General features: G+C 53.7%; 5 protein-coding genes across 5 annotated transcripts; 3 read left to right on the top strand and 2 right to left on the bottom strand.

Moving 5' to 3' along the window:
- Positions 1 to 71: 71 nt before the first annotated feature.
- GUITHDRAFT_118501 (hypothetical protein) lies at positions 72 to 686 on the top strand (the record flags this gene model as incomplete). Its single annotated transcript, XM_005822185.1, has 1 exon — positions 72 to 686. The coding sequence occupies one exon, from the start codon at positions 72 to 74 to the stop codon at positions 684 to 686; it is 615 nt and encodes a 204-aa protein (XP_005822242.1).
- A 42-nt stretch (positions 687 to 728) lies between these two features.
- Positions 729 to 2,697, bottom strand: GUITHDRAFT_118502 (hypothetical protein; the record flags this gene model as incomplete). The annotated part of the gene is made up of 8 exons (XM_005822186.1): positions 729 to 824; positions 886 to 939; positions 1,649 to 1,735; positions 1,778 to 1,829; positions 1,973 to 2,034; positions 2,160 to 2,288; positions 2,473 to 2,544; positions 2,611 to 2,697. The coding sequence occupies 8 exons, from the start codon at positions 2,695 to 2,697 to the stop codon at positions 729 to 731; spliced, it is 639 nt and encodes a 212-aa protein (XP_005822243.1).
- Positions 2,698 to 4,911: 2,214 nt separating this feature from the next.
- Positions 4,912 to 6,657, bottom strand: GUITHDRAFT_146576 (hypothetical protein; the record flags this gene model as incomplete). Its single annotated transcript, XM_005822187.1, has 8 exons — positions 4,912 to 5,092; positions 5,148 to 5,209; positions 5,328 to 5,369; positions 5,438 to 5,623; positions 5,669 to 6,061; positions 6,105 to 6,260; positions 6,310 to 6,435; positions 6,493 to 6,657. The coding sequence occupies 8 exons, from the start codon at positions 6,655 to 6,657 to the stop codon at positions 4,912 to 4,914; spliced, it is 1,311 nt and encodes a 436-aa protein (XP_005822244.1).
- A 698-nt stretch (positions 6,658 to 7,355) lies between these two features.
- Positions 7,356 to 11,145, top strand: GUITHDRAFT_166016 (hypothetical protein; the record flags this gene model as incomplete). The annotated part of the gene is made up of 9 exons (XM_005822188.1): positions 7,356 to 7,875; positions 7,921 to 8,012; positions 8,059 to 8,145; positions 8,194 to 8,347; positions 8,432 to 8,474; positions 8,520 to 8,590; positions 8,751 to 8,831; positions 8,882 to 8,992; positions 9,034 to 11,145. Coding segments are annotated over 9 exons (3,271 nt in total), but the record flags the coding sequence as incomplete, so codon positions are not given.
- A 320-nt stretch (positions 11,146 to 11,465) lies between these two features.
- On the top strand, positions 11,466 to 12,490 carry GUITHDRAFT_79968 (hypothetical protein; the record flags this gene model as incomplete). The annotated part of the gene is made up of 5 exons (XM_005822189.1): positions 11,466 to 11,668; positions 11,718 to 11,861; positions 11,908 to 11,956; positions 12,004 to 12,117; positions 12,194 to 12,490. Coding segments are annotated over 5 exons (807 nt in total), but the record flags the coding sequence as incomplete, so codon positions are not given.
- Between the last annotated feature and the right edge of the window lie 871 nt (positions 12,491 to 13,361).

A 13,361-nucleotide genomic window follows, 5' to 3' on the forward strand; every position in this document is an offset into this window, starting at 1 on the left:
GAGAGAGAGAGAGAGAGAGAGAGAGAGAGAGAGAGAGGACAAGGGCACTCATTCTTCTTGTGCCTTCTAGGATGGGTGCGACTTCGTCCAAGCATGGATCACTTGAGTACGTCGGATCGGAATGTCTCAGCTGTTACTCCTTACGAGACCAGCAAGAGGACGAGGACATGGCGAAGATGCCATCTTTCGACGGCAGCACGGATCCAGCATTTGCGATGCCTCGGAGAGCTCAAGGAGGAGCCCGAGGAGGCAATCGATCCGTCAGGCATAGCGATCCTCGGCGAAACAAGCTTTGCATGGATGTAGTGTCTGCCTTTGACTGTCAGACAGTGGAGGAGGAAAAGCGCTCCTTTCGATCCCGCGCTGCTTCTCTTCCCCAGGGCGACCCTTCAATCCTGAGGAGTCCGAGATCGCGCACAGCGTCGGTTTACACGTCGAGCATGAAGGTGAGGGACCTGCAGGAGTACAACGCGGCGCTACAAGAGCTAGAGAACTGGCAGGAGGGGAGGCAGCGGGAGGGAAACTTCAACCCCGTGGAGGGTTTTATCCGCAGGCGTGAGCTCGAGGACAAGTTCTCGCACCTCCTTCGCTTCAGTGGCGACGGGACGCTCAAGGAACATCCGGGGTTCGTTCGCTTCGAGAAGCAGCGGGAGAAGAGAATGTTTTCTCTATCGGCGAGGACTTAAGACCTTCTGCTTTGATTCGAATCAACTCAACCATCCTCGTCATCAGCCTGTCGCAGCTTCTAGCTCCTTGACTGTCTCCTCTTCTTCCAGCAGCTCTTTGAACGGATCATCGGCAATCCAGACTTGCTTCCCGCACATCTGAGCCGCCGGGTTACTTCCCTCCTCTCTCCGCCTCTCCTCCTCCCTCCTTCCTCCTCACCTTCTCCGGCAGCTTCATCGTCAACCTCCACGCGTGCAGCATCATCCTCGGTGCCTGCCGCAAGACGTCAGTCCCCCTGCCATTCGCTTTCTGTGCCCGTCGACTCCCTGCTGGGCCTCCTCCTGTCTTGCTCCTGCTCTCTGCACGTCTACCATCGTCACTTCTCGCTTCAAGTTCGTCTCGTCTCATCGTAGGGATCCATCACCTTCCCTCCTACGTTGCCTTCCTCGCTCTTCACCTCCCTCTCCTCCTACTCACTTCTCCATCTCCACAGTAAGTGTAATCGCCAACGATTGGATGTCCAGCATCTGCAAGGTGAACGCGCAGCTGTTGGAATATGAGAAAGGAGACAACGACGAGGAGGTAGCGGAACAGGGTGAGAGAGGGAAAGAGGGAGGGTCACCTGATGCCGACGGCCAGTCTTAGGTAGCAGAAGCACTTTTGTAACTTCCTTGCCCATGTACTTCCCCCAAGAAAGTACCACAACCTCCTACATGAATAGTCGTGAATACTTCCTCTCTCCTCTCTCGCTCTCTCTGCAAGCCCCTCTCCCCTTGTTCCTTTCCCCTTCTTTCTCTCCACGTCTTCTTCCTTCGTCGCTCTACTTTCTCTTTCCTCTCTCCTCACCGTAAACGCATCTCGTCCGGCATTGTTTACATCACCAATGCACATCCGAAAATCCTGTCGGCTAATATCAGGAGGGTGAGGAAAATGGATGACATGGGAGGGGGAGGAAGGAGGAAGTAGTAGTCGATTCTTTCACTTTGGTTCCATCTGAGCCCGTTGGGTTCACAAAATCTTCTCCTTCCTTGACAAGGCGATTAGCAATGGGCTTGTCTATCTTCATGCCCTGCTGGCAGTCAGCTGGAGGAGACGAGGAGGGGAAATCGACCTCTCGAGCGACACGGCCGTAGCAGATGGCAAGATATTCCTTGCACGCAGACCTGAAGGAAGCGAAGAGGTGAGATGAAAGAGCAGGCAGAAATGGAGGAGGAGGAGGAGGAGAAGGAGGACCACGAGGGCAGAACACGAGAAGGAGAGAATGGCGATAAGAGGAAGGGAAGGGACTCGTGCGGTCTTCTTCAACCTGCTCTCAAAAAGCTTTCCTGCTGCTCCTGTCGCTCGCCTGCTTAATCCTATGCACAGCACCTGAGCAGTTTTGAGCTTGAGGGGAATGGAAAGGCAGCCAGTTACGGGAGGTGCAGGAGCAATGAGAGAGGAAGGGAGGAGGAAAAGAGGGACACAGAGATACAAGTCGACCAAGGAAGTTTTACCCCACTCGTGGCAAAGTCAAGTCGATGAGGAAATCGGATGGTCTTTGCCGCCTCTTCTCCTTGCCCTCCTTCTCTGTCGTTCGCTTTGTCCTCGAGCAGAATCTGTGCAGCCAACTTCTCCACTGTGACCTGATGGATATCCTTGAGAGCTCAAGATAACACTTGAGAACAAACAACGACCAAAAGAAAGAGAAGACAAGAGCAAGGTAGGAATGAAACGTCAACACGTAAGGGTTTAGGAGTAGGGTCAGGGTTAGATTGTTACACATCCAGGCATCTCATTAGGCATCAAGAAGCGCACAAGGGGAATCACCTCATGCTCACCATCCATCCTCACGTCGTATGGTTTGTTGATCACCAAGAAGTTTTGATCACGAAAGATGATCTGAGACAGGCACAGACTTCAGTCCTCTCTCACTGAACTTGTCATCATTGCTTTCTCATTCGTTACCTTCATCGTCGGGACTTGCTCTGTCAAGAACTTGCGATGTGCTTCAGATATTCTCTGATCTTGACCTTCCTCCTCCTTCCACTTCATCTGCCACCTTGCAACGGGTTGCCCTGGAGCCCAAGGCAACTGTGTTCCAAATGGTGAGGAGGGTCAGAGAAGAAAGGAGGGAAGAGGAGCAGAAAGGGGAGGGAAAGGAGCAGAGAAGGGAGCCTAGAGGAGTCAATGAAGGAAGGTGGGGCGAGAGAAGACAGTAGGAGACAAGACAGTAGGAGCGAAGACAGTAGGAGACAAGACAGTAGGAGACAAGACAGTAGGAGACAAGACAGTAGGAGACAAGACAGTAGGAGACAAGACAGTAGGAGACAAGACAGTAGGAGACAAGACAGTAGGAGACAAGACAGTAGGAGACAAGACAGTAGGAGACAAGACAGTAGGAGACAAGACAGTAGGAGACAAGACAGTAGGAGACAAGACAGTAGGAGACAAGACAGTAGGAGACAAGACAGTAGGAGACAAGACAGTAGGAGACAAGACAGTAGGAGACAAGACAGTAGGAGACAAGACAGTAGGAGACAAGACAGTAGGAGACAAGACAGTAGGAGACAAGACAGTAGGAGACAAGACAGTAGGAGACAAGACAGTAGGAGACAAGACAGTAGGAGACAAGACAGTAGGAGACAAGACAGTAGGAGACAAGACAGTAGGAGACAAGACAGTAGGAGACAAGACAGTAGGAGACAAGACAGTAGGAGACAAGACAGTAAGAGAGATATTGGTAGGATGGCTTTGTCCCTCCATCACAGATACCGCAGAAGCAAGGGAGAAGAAGAGAGACAATGTCACATAGACGGTCCTCGAATTTCCTTTCATCTCATACTATTACGTGGGTCCCTTCTTCCTCCACGCGCTGACGCTTGCTCGCTGATTCTTCGGCTCGTTCCGCCACACTCATCGCACAATCTGCAAGGGAATGTTGAAGTCAGCAGCGAGATGACATCATCGATATCATAGTAAAAGACTTAATCGCCTGTGATGCAGATGCATGGCCAAACAAACTAATCTATGATGACAAACGCGATGGTGATTGCAATAAACAGTACGGCCATGAAAAAGACGAAGACGATGTCGAGGTTTAGGACATCCAGGTAGACATTCATCCGTCTCACCCTCCTCCTCCTCCTTCCAGTCCCCATGGTCAACCTCCTCTTCGCTCTCCTCTCGCCCATGCAGAAAGTTTTGTCCTGCTTCCTCTGCTTTTTCTATCCCTTCCTTGCCCCTGCCCCTGCCCCTTCCCCTGCTCTTGATCCTCATACCGCTCGTGCTCGTGCTCCCCCTCCCACTTCTACTTCATGCTCCTACCTCAGATGTTTCTCCTCCTAGCAGTCCTCGTCCTCTACCTCAGATGTTTCTCCTCCTAGCAGTCCTCGTCCTCTACCTCAGATGTTTCTCCTCCTAGCAGTCCTCGTCCTCTACCTCAGATGTTTCTCCTCCTAGCAGTCCTCGTCCTCTACTCCTCATGATAGGCGGCTGAGTTCGCTGTCCTTCAAATTTTTCTACTATCTCTCTGAGGCGAACTCGTTTGATTTGATTGGCTCACCCACTGACAGATTTCTGCCATTGTTCAATCTTCTTCTGATTCAATGCAACATGCGACTCATGGCAAAGATGCGTTATCGAGTGAATCGATATCTCTTTTGACTTGAAGAAACTATTCTTCTTTCATTGCTTTGAACACGTTCCATGATGAATCTTGAATTATACACACATCGCGCTGTCAATTGTGATGAATAAAGAAAAGGGTAAATCAACAAGTCCGCCTCAACAGAGAAGTAGGACAAGAAAGAGGCAGCGAAAATCTCTACTCCAACCACGTGAGCGGCGGCATGCGGCAGCAGGGAACAAGGATCAGGACAACTTGGAGTAGTGGACGGGCAAGAGCGCCGCAGACGATCCGAGTCCCCTACTTGACGTTGATAGACCTGCCGCAGCGGCGGCCTCCCCCCGGTGCCCAGACCCTAGCTCTCGCCACTGCCTCATCGGGCCGCCTCAACTTCAAGCCAAGTTCCCTCTAGCCTGAGCGTACTATTCTGCCACATCATCCACCCACTGTTCCATATCGCAGAGCTTTTCCCCGCCCAAGAAGAAGTGGGCCCCGGCCTGCCAGTGGACCCGTTTGCGCGAGCTGGGGAGGGGACGAGTCCAATGTACTGCATTAAATAAATCTTTGAGCCTCCGAGTTATAGAAGTTGTCCGGGGAAGGATCATGGGCCGCCTGTATCGTTGCCTCGCCCTCCTGAGCGATCATCCTGCATAACCAACTGTCAGCAGGAGACCAGCCGATGTACTTCTGGCTTCATACTCTGCAGGAAGTTGTTCTGACGCTTGCATACTGGCTTTGAAAGTCTGCTTCCACACTGAAACAACGGAGTGTGGCATCCCATTCAGCAGAGCATTCACTTCGTTGACATCCTTGTCATAGAGGCTGCACATCCGTCTCAGTCAATTTCTTGACAAACATCTGCAATGGATGATAACACCTGAATTGATTGATGGCATGGATATAGTCTCCAACTTGAAGGTTCACTCTGGATGCCGGTCCCTGAATTTCATGATCAGATAGAACTTTTGGCACGAGCTGAGATGATATCTCCCACATTGGGTTGGACAGCAACGACTTCAAACGCGTTGTTTGTGCTCTTCCAAACATCCATACCGACCTTTCCCGATTCATCTCTCATCAAGACAAATTGCTCCAGTCCCTGTTTCCAGTTTTCACATCAGAATTGATTGCGTTGAGCTTAATTATGATATGAGCTTATGCACAAACCTGGTTGGGAGGCAACTCAGGGGCGACCAGCTCACTTGGGCTAGAGATCACCAACTTCACCATCGTTCCTGGTGTGCCGAGGATCAGCGCTGTGACTTGCTCTGGTGCTAACGGGTAAACGTCTTGTGCATCTACTGCGTGCAACAAATCTCCTGCCTTCACCAGCCCGCTAGAAGCAGCGGTTCCCTGCAAAACATTCAGGCTCTCCGCAAGACGAGAACGAGAACGCACGTCAGGAGTTACACCAGAAATGGTATACGGCCCAGGGTGCACACTCTTCCAGAACATGAGACCAATGCCCGATCTGCTGTTTGCAGCTGCTGATGGCGGAAGAGCATTTCGTTGGATCATCACTTCTTTCCTCGGAATTTCCTTCGATCCAGTCTGCTGCATGACAGGCGCGGGCTGCTGCTGCATGACAGGCGCGGGCTGCTGCTGCATGACAGGCGCGGGCTGCTGCTGCATGACAGGCGCGGGCTGCTGCTGCATGACAGGTGTGGGCTGCTGCTGCATGACAGGTGCGGGCTGCTGCTGCATGACAGGTGCGGGCTGCTGCTGCATGACAGGAACGGGCTGCTGCTGCATGACAGGCGCGGGCACTGCCTGGAATGGCACTGATTGATCCTGCAAGGTTTCAGATAAGTGCTTTCGTGTTGCAAAATGAGACCTGCGGCAACGTCGAGATAGAAAGAATCACGGGAGTGCCAGGTTGTCCGATGATCATGGAGGTCAAGTCGTTTGCCCACAGACTGTACACATTCTGCCCATTGATTTCATGAATCAGGTGTCCAGGTTGGATCATTCCACACTTCTCGGCGTTGCTCTAAGCAATAAAATCAGACAACAAACTTTTGAACACAAAATCGCAGTACCCCGGGCACGACGCCAGTAACATAGAACGGCCCGCTTTGCAACTTGGAGAATTGAATACCAATTCCACTACTCCCTTGCGGGTTTGGGTTCCTTAGAATCTGAATTTGCTGGAATTGCTGGCTGTTCTGTAGTTCATACATTCAGTCGCTTTCATACGTGCCCACATTTCAAGTTTTGCATACCTCCTGCAGTTCATCCACTGCCAGCCCAGGGATGGGATCATTGGTGATGACATCGTTGGGCTGGTAGGTCTCGATCATCTCGGAGGTCTGCAAGTTGAGCTTCTGCTCGTACCCCACGTTCATCCCCTGCATGCCGTCAACAGGAACGTAGTAGTTCTCAGCCATTGCGCGCGACAAATGGATGCGAAGCTTGGGGGTGCAGAAACTGGTGAGTAGGGGGTGGGGTTCTGGGGGTGGGGTGGATAACCCCCCTTTTCCCACTTGAGGATTCCTGACACTTCTCAGGCTAGCACCCCCCACCTACCCTTTTCCAGTTCATTTCCACCACCCGTGTGGTACCAGTCGACGCCCCTACGGATGCTTATTGGACTGGGTTATCATTTCCGCTTCCCACCACCGGTACTGCTAGTGAAATTATAGCTCCCGTCGCATTTGTCATTTTCTAGGACCTTGGCATACTAGATTTCATATTGAGTCTAGGACCAGTGGGCTCTCTCACCCCTCCTACACCCTAGCGTGGTTTAGGTGACCTAGGACTTTACTAGGAGAGTCTGTAACGGCTCTTTGTGAGTGACCTCTTGTACCTTATTGAGTCGTAGACTTCCTAAGACCCGGCTAGTACCCGATTTTTCCGGTGGCCTGACACTACCCGTGGGTAGGAGCTGATAAGTACCCCACCCCGAGACTTCTCGGTGACCGGCGGCCCGGCCCTGGCAACCGTTTTTTAAAAGCCGCGGAGGCAGACTCAAGTTAAGTGAAATTTTGAGTTAACTGTCATCGGCCTGAGTTTCGGGTGGCCCGGGGCCCGGACTGAGTCATCAGGTCCGGCGCCAAGACCAGGAGCAGCGTCGATGGAGATCCAGGATGCCGCTAACAGTAGCGCCAAGGTGGGAGAGGAGGAGGGAGGGAGGACAAGAGAAGAAGCGCCACAGCCTCGAACATGATGAGGCTTCCCATCGCCATGAGACGCTTGCCTGTGATCCAGAAGGTCTCGTACAAGTCTTGGTTCCAGACTGCGATGCTGCTGACTGGCGAGGAAAGAGAGGAGAAGAAAAGGCAGCCATGAGCTTGCCTGCCACAGCCTTGAGTGAAGTCGAGGAGCATGAACGCCTGTCTTTATCCTTGAACTGCTATCCTCTCCGAGGGAGGCCCTTCGGTATCGCCTTCGTTTGGTCGTTTTCTTACCTGGACAAAAGTGGCGAATTTGTATTGAACATCGCGAACGACAGCGCGTCTCTGGTAGCAGAGGAACTGCAGCTGTTCGGATTCGAAGTCAGACCGCGACAGAATGTCAAGAAGAAGTACATTATGGATGAGATCTCCATGGAGAACATCGAAACTCTTTCCCACACGTATGACTGTGTGTTGGTGTACATCGCTGCGGTGAAGGCACTGTGGGTACAGCAGCATGATGACGTTGACCGCCAGGTTGGAGATGGAGAGTGCTTTCTAGCTATAGACAACGAGAAGATCTACATTAAGGACATTTGGAAGCGATTTGAAGAGATCGGCATGGAAGGGTGAAAGTCGCTTTCAACGCTACAGGCTCTCACATATTAAGGAAAGGAAGCCGAAGATGTTATTCATGGATCTCTTTGAATCGCGATCATCTTACGTTGACGACATAGTCAAAGAATTCAATCTTGCCAAAAAGTAGCTTACACTCCATTGCTTCAGAGCAGCACATGACATGAGCAACAGGCTGTACGAGGAGAGCCTTGAAGACATCGCCTTGATCCAATCCCAGGACACCAATGTTCCTGCGACGCTTCTCAAGGCTTCTTGCTGGCTGTTCTGCTATACGTGTCTGATTTTCTGTCGCCAGAGGAAGTTGGACTTGCACGCAGACCTCAAGGTCGGTCGAACATGAGAGTTTCATGAGTGTATTGGCTGCGCTGTGTCTCGACATGGCCACTGGCGTCAACTTGGCTTTTTTCAGGCAAAAGAAGAGCTGAAGCGAGATCTTCCTCAACCCCCTTCAGGTACCAGCAGTGATGCCTTCTCCAGCTCGATGAATGCTCCTTCAGCCGGAACCATGGCACGCGTCGCCGTGATGCAAATCCCTCTTCGTCGAGGACATGCTACCTGGTCTTGCCTAGTAAGGCAGGAAGTCAGGAGGAGAACAACGAGCTTTAACGATCCCATGCAGGTGAAGAACCTTGGTTACAGCATTTCATTTGGAATCTGTGACGTCGACATGCTGTCTAAGGAAGGCTTGAATCGTTGACTGAAAATCATGATGGAACTTTGACCCACAGACTTACGGAGACGGGATGAACGCCTTCTGCAGTCTGAATGACGTTTTAGGATCCACAGCAGGCGGATGGGCGTTCAATCAGGTTATGAGCTAGAGATGTCTGAGTGAAGCTGGCTGGTGACTCGCTTCTAGGTGGGTCAGTTCCTTCACAACTCGCGAGCTGTGGAGGCGAAGGCCTTGTGGGGCAAAGCAGATCACATAGAAGCCGGTGACGTTGTAACCATCACGCTCGACATGGTCCAGGTGAACTCATTCGAATAGAATCTCTTGCCGACCTCTGGCAGGGATCAATCAAGCTCGAGGTGGAGGGGAAGTTCAAGAGGCATCAGAACCGGCACTTCAACCAGCGGTTCGTCCGACCGGCTGACCACTCAGGCGTTCTCTTCCCGGCCGTCTCTCTCTGCGACATCGATGACGAGATTGAACTCCTGCACTTTCGGTACAGCGAGAAGGAGACGGCGGACGAGCAGAGCTTCGCCGAATTCCAGGGCTCTGTGTGGGACACGCGGAGTTCTGCGCGAGGCCTCCGCTTCGAAGGCAGAGGAGTTGTGCGAGTGGAAGGAGAGCATCTGCCGCAAGCACACGATGCCATGTTCCTCATCCACCGGCAGCCCATCACTCGAGCCCCGAAAGCATTCACAGAGCGAGGAGATCCAGTAGGAGAATGTTTCCTTGGAGTCTTCGGTGTTCAGGACCAGGATTGCGCTGACATCTCCCCCTTCGCCTTCTCACTGAAGAAGCATCTGAGGGCAGCCCTCACTTCCAGTGACCGGCAAGATGAAGGGCCTCATGGTGATGAGGACGAGAACAAGGCTCGCTGCCTCTCGGACGTTCTTGTCCATGGAATACGACGAGATCTGGATGCGACCAGCTTGAAGTCTTTCCTCAGAGGCTGTTGTGAAATAAGTGAGGAAGAGCTGAGCGAGGCAAGTGACTTGTTTAGGGCAAAGAATCTGAGTATCAATGAGGTCAAGAAGATCGATGACAAGTCTGTCTTGGAGGACTTGGGATTCACATCGCGACAGCAGATTGAGTCAATTCACCGAGGGATTGTCAAGGCTCGCAACAATGCCTCCGCCGAAGTTCATTTCTTGAACCTTTACTCGAAATCTTCCTTCTCCCGTCTTTTCCTTTCCAGCCTCCCTCCCCTCGCCTGGTCGCGTCAAGTCTCCTGCGACTTCCTCCGCTTCTCTCCTGATGCTTGCACGGTCAACAAAGTCGGCCAGTCCATCGCCTCTGTTACAGCCATCGCTGCTCTCAGCTCCACACTCCGGGCCGGCAAGAAGTTTGGAGCGGTTCTGACAGGGAGTGGAAAGCATTCGTGGGAGTTTGTGATCGCACGACTCAGATCGTCACAGGGAGGTGATGAAGTGAACGCTGGTTCCATCAAGCTTGGCATAGTGCAGTCGGACGCCGTCGCTCGGGGAGTCTATCACCTTGCTGCTGGGAAGTGTCAAGAAGTTTCGGCCTCTGCAGTTGTTCTTGAGTCCTCTGCAAGCTCGCAAGATGGAGCATATGAAGGCATGCATCTGCACATCACCGAGGGCATGGGAGCAGGTCAGGTTTCACGCATCTTTGCCTACGTCGGAGAAACTCGAACGGCTTACATTCAGTTCGAAGCTCCCGTGAGCGCGGAGTCTAGCTTCTACGCCGTGACCAAGTTGTACGGCTTTGAGGTGGGCGATGACGTGTTCTCCTGGGCAGTAGCGTCGAGCTCCATGGGCAGAAGCGCGATCATGCACGGCAACGTCTTCGAGTCTTCCTTCAAGCAGCTCCGCTTCCAGGGTGATCCTCTTGCTGTCAACCGAGTCACTGCTGCTGGCTTCGAGCTGGACAACACGTACCCCCGCATCCTCGGGCCAGCGCTCAAGGAGGGAGACACGCTGACTGTGTGGCTTGACCTCGACACCGGAGTGCTCGCGTTCTCGCTCAATGGCGAGCGGCTGGGAGAGAGCGTGGAAGGAGTGCGAGGGCCCGTCCTCCCCGCCTTCTCTTGTCCCTCCTCCACTGACTGTAGCATCCAACTTAGAAACTACCGCCGCTGGGCCCCTGAGAGTGGATGGATGAGCAGCGAAGAAGCAGAGAACATGGGTTTCAGTGAGGAGGAGGTGGAAGCGTTGAAGCAGATATTCAGGTTTGACCCTCCTGATCTTGTTGCAATCTCACTGGTAGGGAGCAGGAAGAACGAGTCCAACGCAGAGCTGAAGATAGCGGACATCCGCAAAGTGTTCGCCGAACTCGGACTGAACCTGACGGATGCCGACATGCAAGGTCACGTGCAGGCAGTGGACGTGGATGGGTCAGGTCGCCTGGATCAGATCGAGTTCTTACATCTCATCTCCAACCTCAAGCTGGCTGACCTATGGAGCCTCGACAAGCTCACAGCGCACAAGTGAAGGGCGTGTATCATTCTCTCTATATCATGTTGTATCATAATTGCCTTGACTCCTTTTTTTTGGATAACCCCCTACCCCATAAACACCACTCCAACACCCCACCCCTTTGTGATTGGGGAAGCGCCATGACGTGGGGAGACATATGAGACGAAGGAGAGAAGGAGGGGAGGAGAGGAGAGGAGAGAAGGAGGGGATAGGAGAAGAGAAGGAGAGGAGAAGAGAAGGAGAGGAGGGGAGAGAAGGAGGGGAGGCTTGTCGACGTTTATCTCTAGTTGAGGTTATGGTGTCTTGTACGCCAAGGTGAAGCATCAAGTTGAAGGATGGAGGACTCCGACCTGAGGGACTACGAGGTTCTGAACCAGCTCGCCAAAGGAGGTCAGGGGGTCACAAGCAGGGTCCGCAGGATCTACGACAATCGTGTGCTGGTTCTGAAGCAAAGTTTCTGCGATGACTGCCGAAGTGCAAACTCAGCTTTGCTCGAGGCCAAGCTGCTGAAACAGATTCGACACCCGTACGTCAACAGGTAGTCTAGCAGAGCCTCTCAGTCTCGTGGGTGAGCCGTGCTTGCCCAGGTACGAGGATGTGTTTCTGAGTGAGCAAGGCAAGCAGCTTGTTGTCTGCACAGTCATGGAGTACTGCGAGGGCGGCGACCTGGCGAGATATCTCATCACGTACAAGAAGCACAGGACGCTGGTGGACCCCATGAGGGCCGTGAGGTAGGAAAGTCGCTGCTCCAAGAGAAGCTGACGGCATGTCGGTCAGATGGATGCAGCAACTAACATCTGCCATCGCGCACCTGCATCAGCAGAAAGTGAGCTCAGCTTGTGCCTCGCTCTCTGCTACTGACGGCCCGTCTAGATCGTTCACCGAGACATGAAGCCGCAGAACGTGTTCTTGTTCTCAGAAGACAGCCTCAGGATAGGAGACTTTGGACTCGCACAGACCATTGAACGAGGGAAACGAACGTCGCAGGTGCTGCTGCAATGCCTCTCCTCTCCTCCCTTCTTTCCGTTCTGTCCTCATCTTGTAACTTGTCTTCTTGTCGCAGGTTGGAACCCCCTGCTACATGGCACCTGAGGTTCTCTACCGCGACGAGTATGCGGAGACGGTCGACGTGTGGGGCATCGGCTGCATCGGCTACGAGTGTCTGTCACTTCAGTTTCTCTGGCAGAGGAAGGGCATGCTCGCTGCGCAGGTCGAGGTCGACCCCATCCTCCCCCAGCACCTCCCCGACCTCTATCCCTTCTTCCTCCGCGACGCCGTCGCCAGCTGCCTTGCCTGCTCGCCCCATCGGCGGCCGCCCGCATCGTCCTTGCAGACTTCCCTGCAGCAGGAGAGCGGGCAGGCTCCGAGTGAGAACCTCGGGCTGGTGGAGGCGCTCGAGAACTTTGGGAAGGCGTTTGGGTCCTGGTTGCCGCTCGGAGGGAAGGAGGAGAAGGAGAAGGGGAAGGAGGAGGAGGTGCACGTAGAGAAGGCTCTCCTCTCAGAGCGAATGGAGCCCAGCCAGGCAGGGCTGTCGATGGGCGTTGAAAGGAAGCAGGAGAGGAGCAGGACTCTGGCCCCTCAGACTCGCAGGACGAGCTTGAAGGGCGTGGACATCAAGTCGCAGCCTCTGAGGGGTGACGTCACGCAGCCAGCAGTCGAACGAGTCAGCGAGAGGACGGCGAGCGTTTCAACTGCCAGTCAGTCGCACAAGGCGCGGGAGGAGGCAGAGCAGAGGGCCGATGACGTCAGGCGAGAGCAGCTGCGAGCCACGTCGGGCAGAAAGCTTCCTGCCATGGTGGAGGAAGCAAACGAGACCGTGCGAGAGATTCTCTCAAAGATCAACTCGACTAGCCGAGGGGAAGGCAGCAACTCGAGCTCGAGCTCAGAGGACATTGTCGCTCCCGCAAGAACCCCAGCAGGACTCCCTCGACTCCCTCGACTCCTGCACGCCTGAGCGCCCTGAGCTCGTCGAGCGTCAAGGAGCGGGACGGCAGCGGAGGGGAGGAAGCTGAAATCCCTCCGCACGTGCTCGAGGAATACCGGGAGAAAGGCTTGTTCGGCGTTGACCCTCGATGGCGAAGTCCGCTGCAGGTCTAAAGGAGGCGAGGGGAAAGGGGGACAGGAGGGAGGGGGAGGAGAGAATGGAAGGAGGGAGGGTGGGAGGGTGGGAGGGAGGGAGGGAGGGTGGGTTGGGGGGGGGGGGGGGGGGGGGGGAAAGAAAAAACCGCTCC

This window comes from Guillardia theta (assembly GCF_000315625.1).
Source record: "Guillardia theta CCMP2712 unplaced genomic scaffold GUITHscaffold_129, whole genome shotgun sequence".
NCBI classification, from domain to species: domain Eukaryota; class Cryptophyceae; order Pyrenomonadales; family Geminigeraceae; genus Guillardia; species Guillardia theta.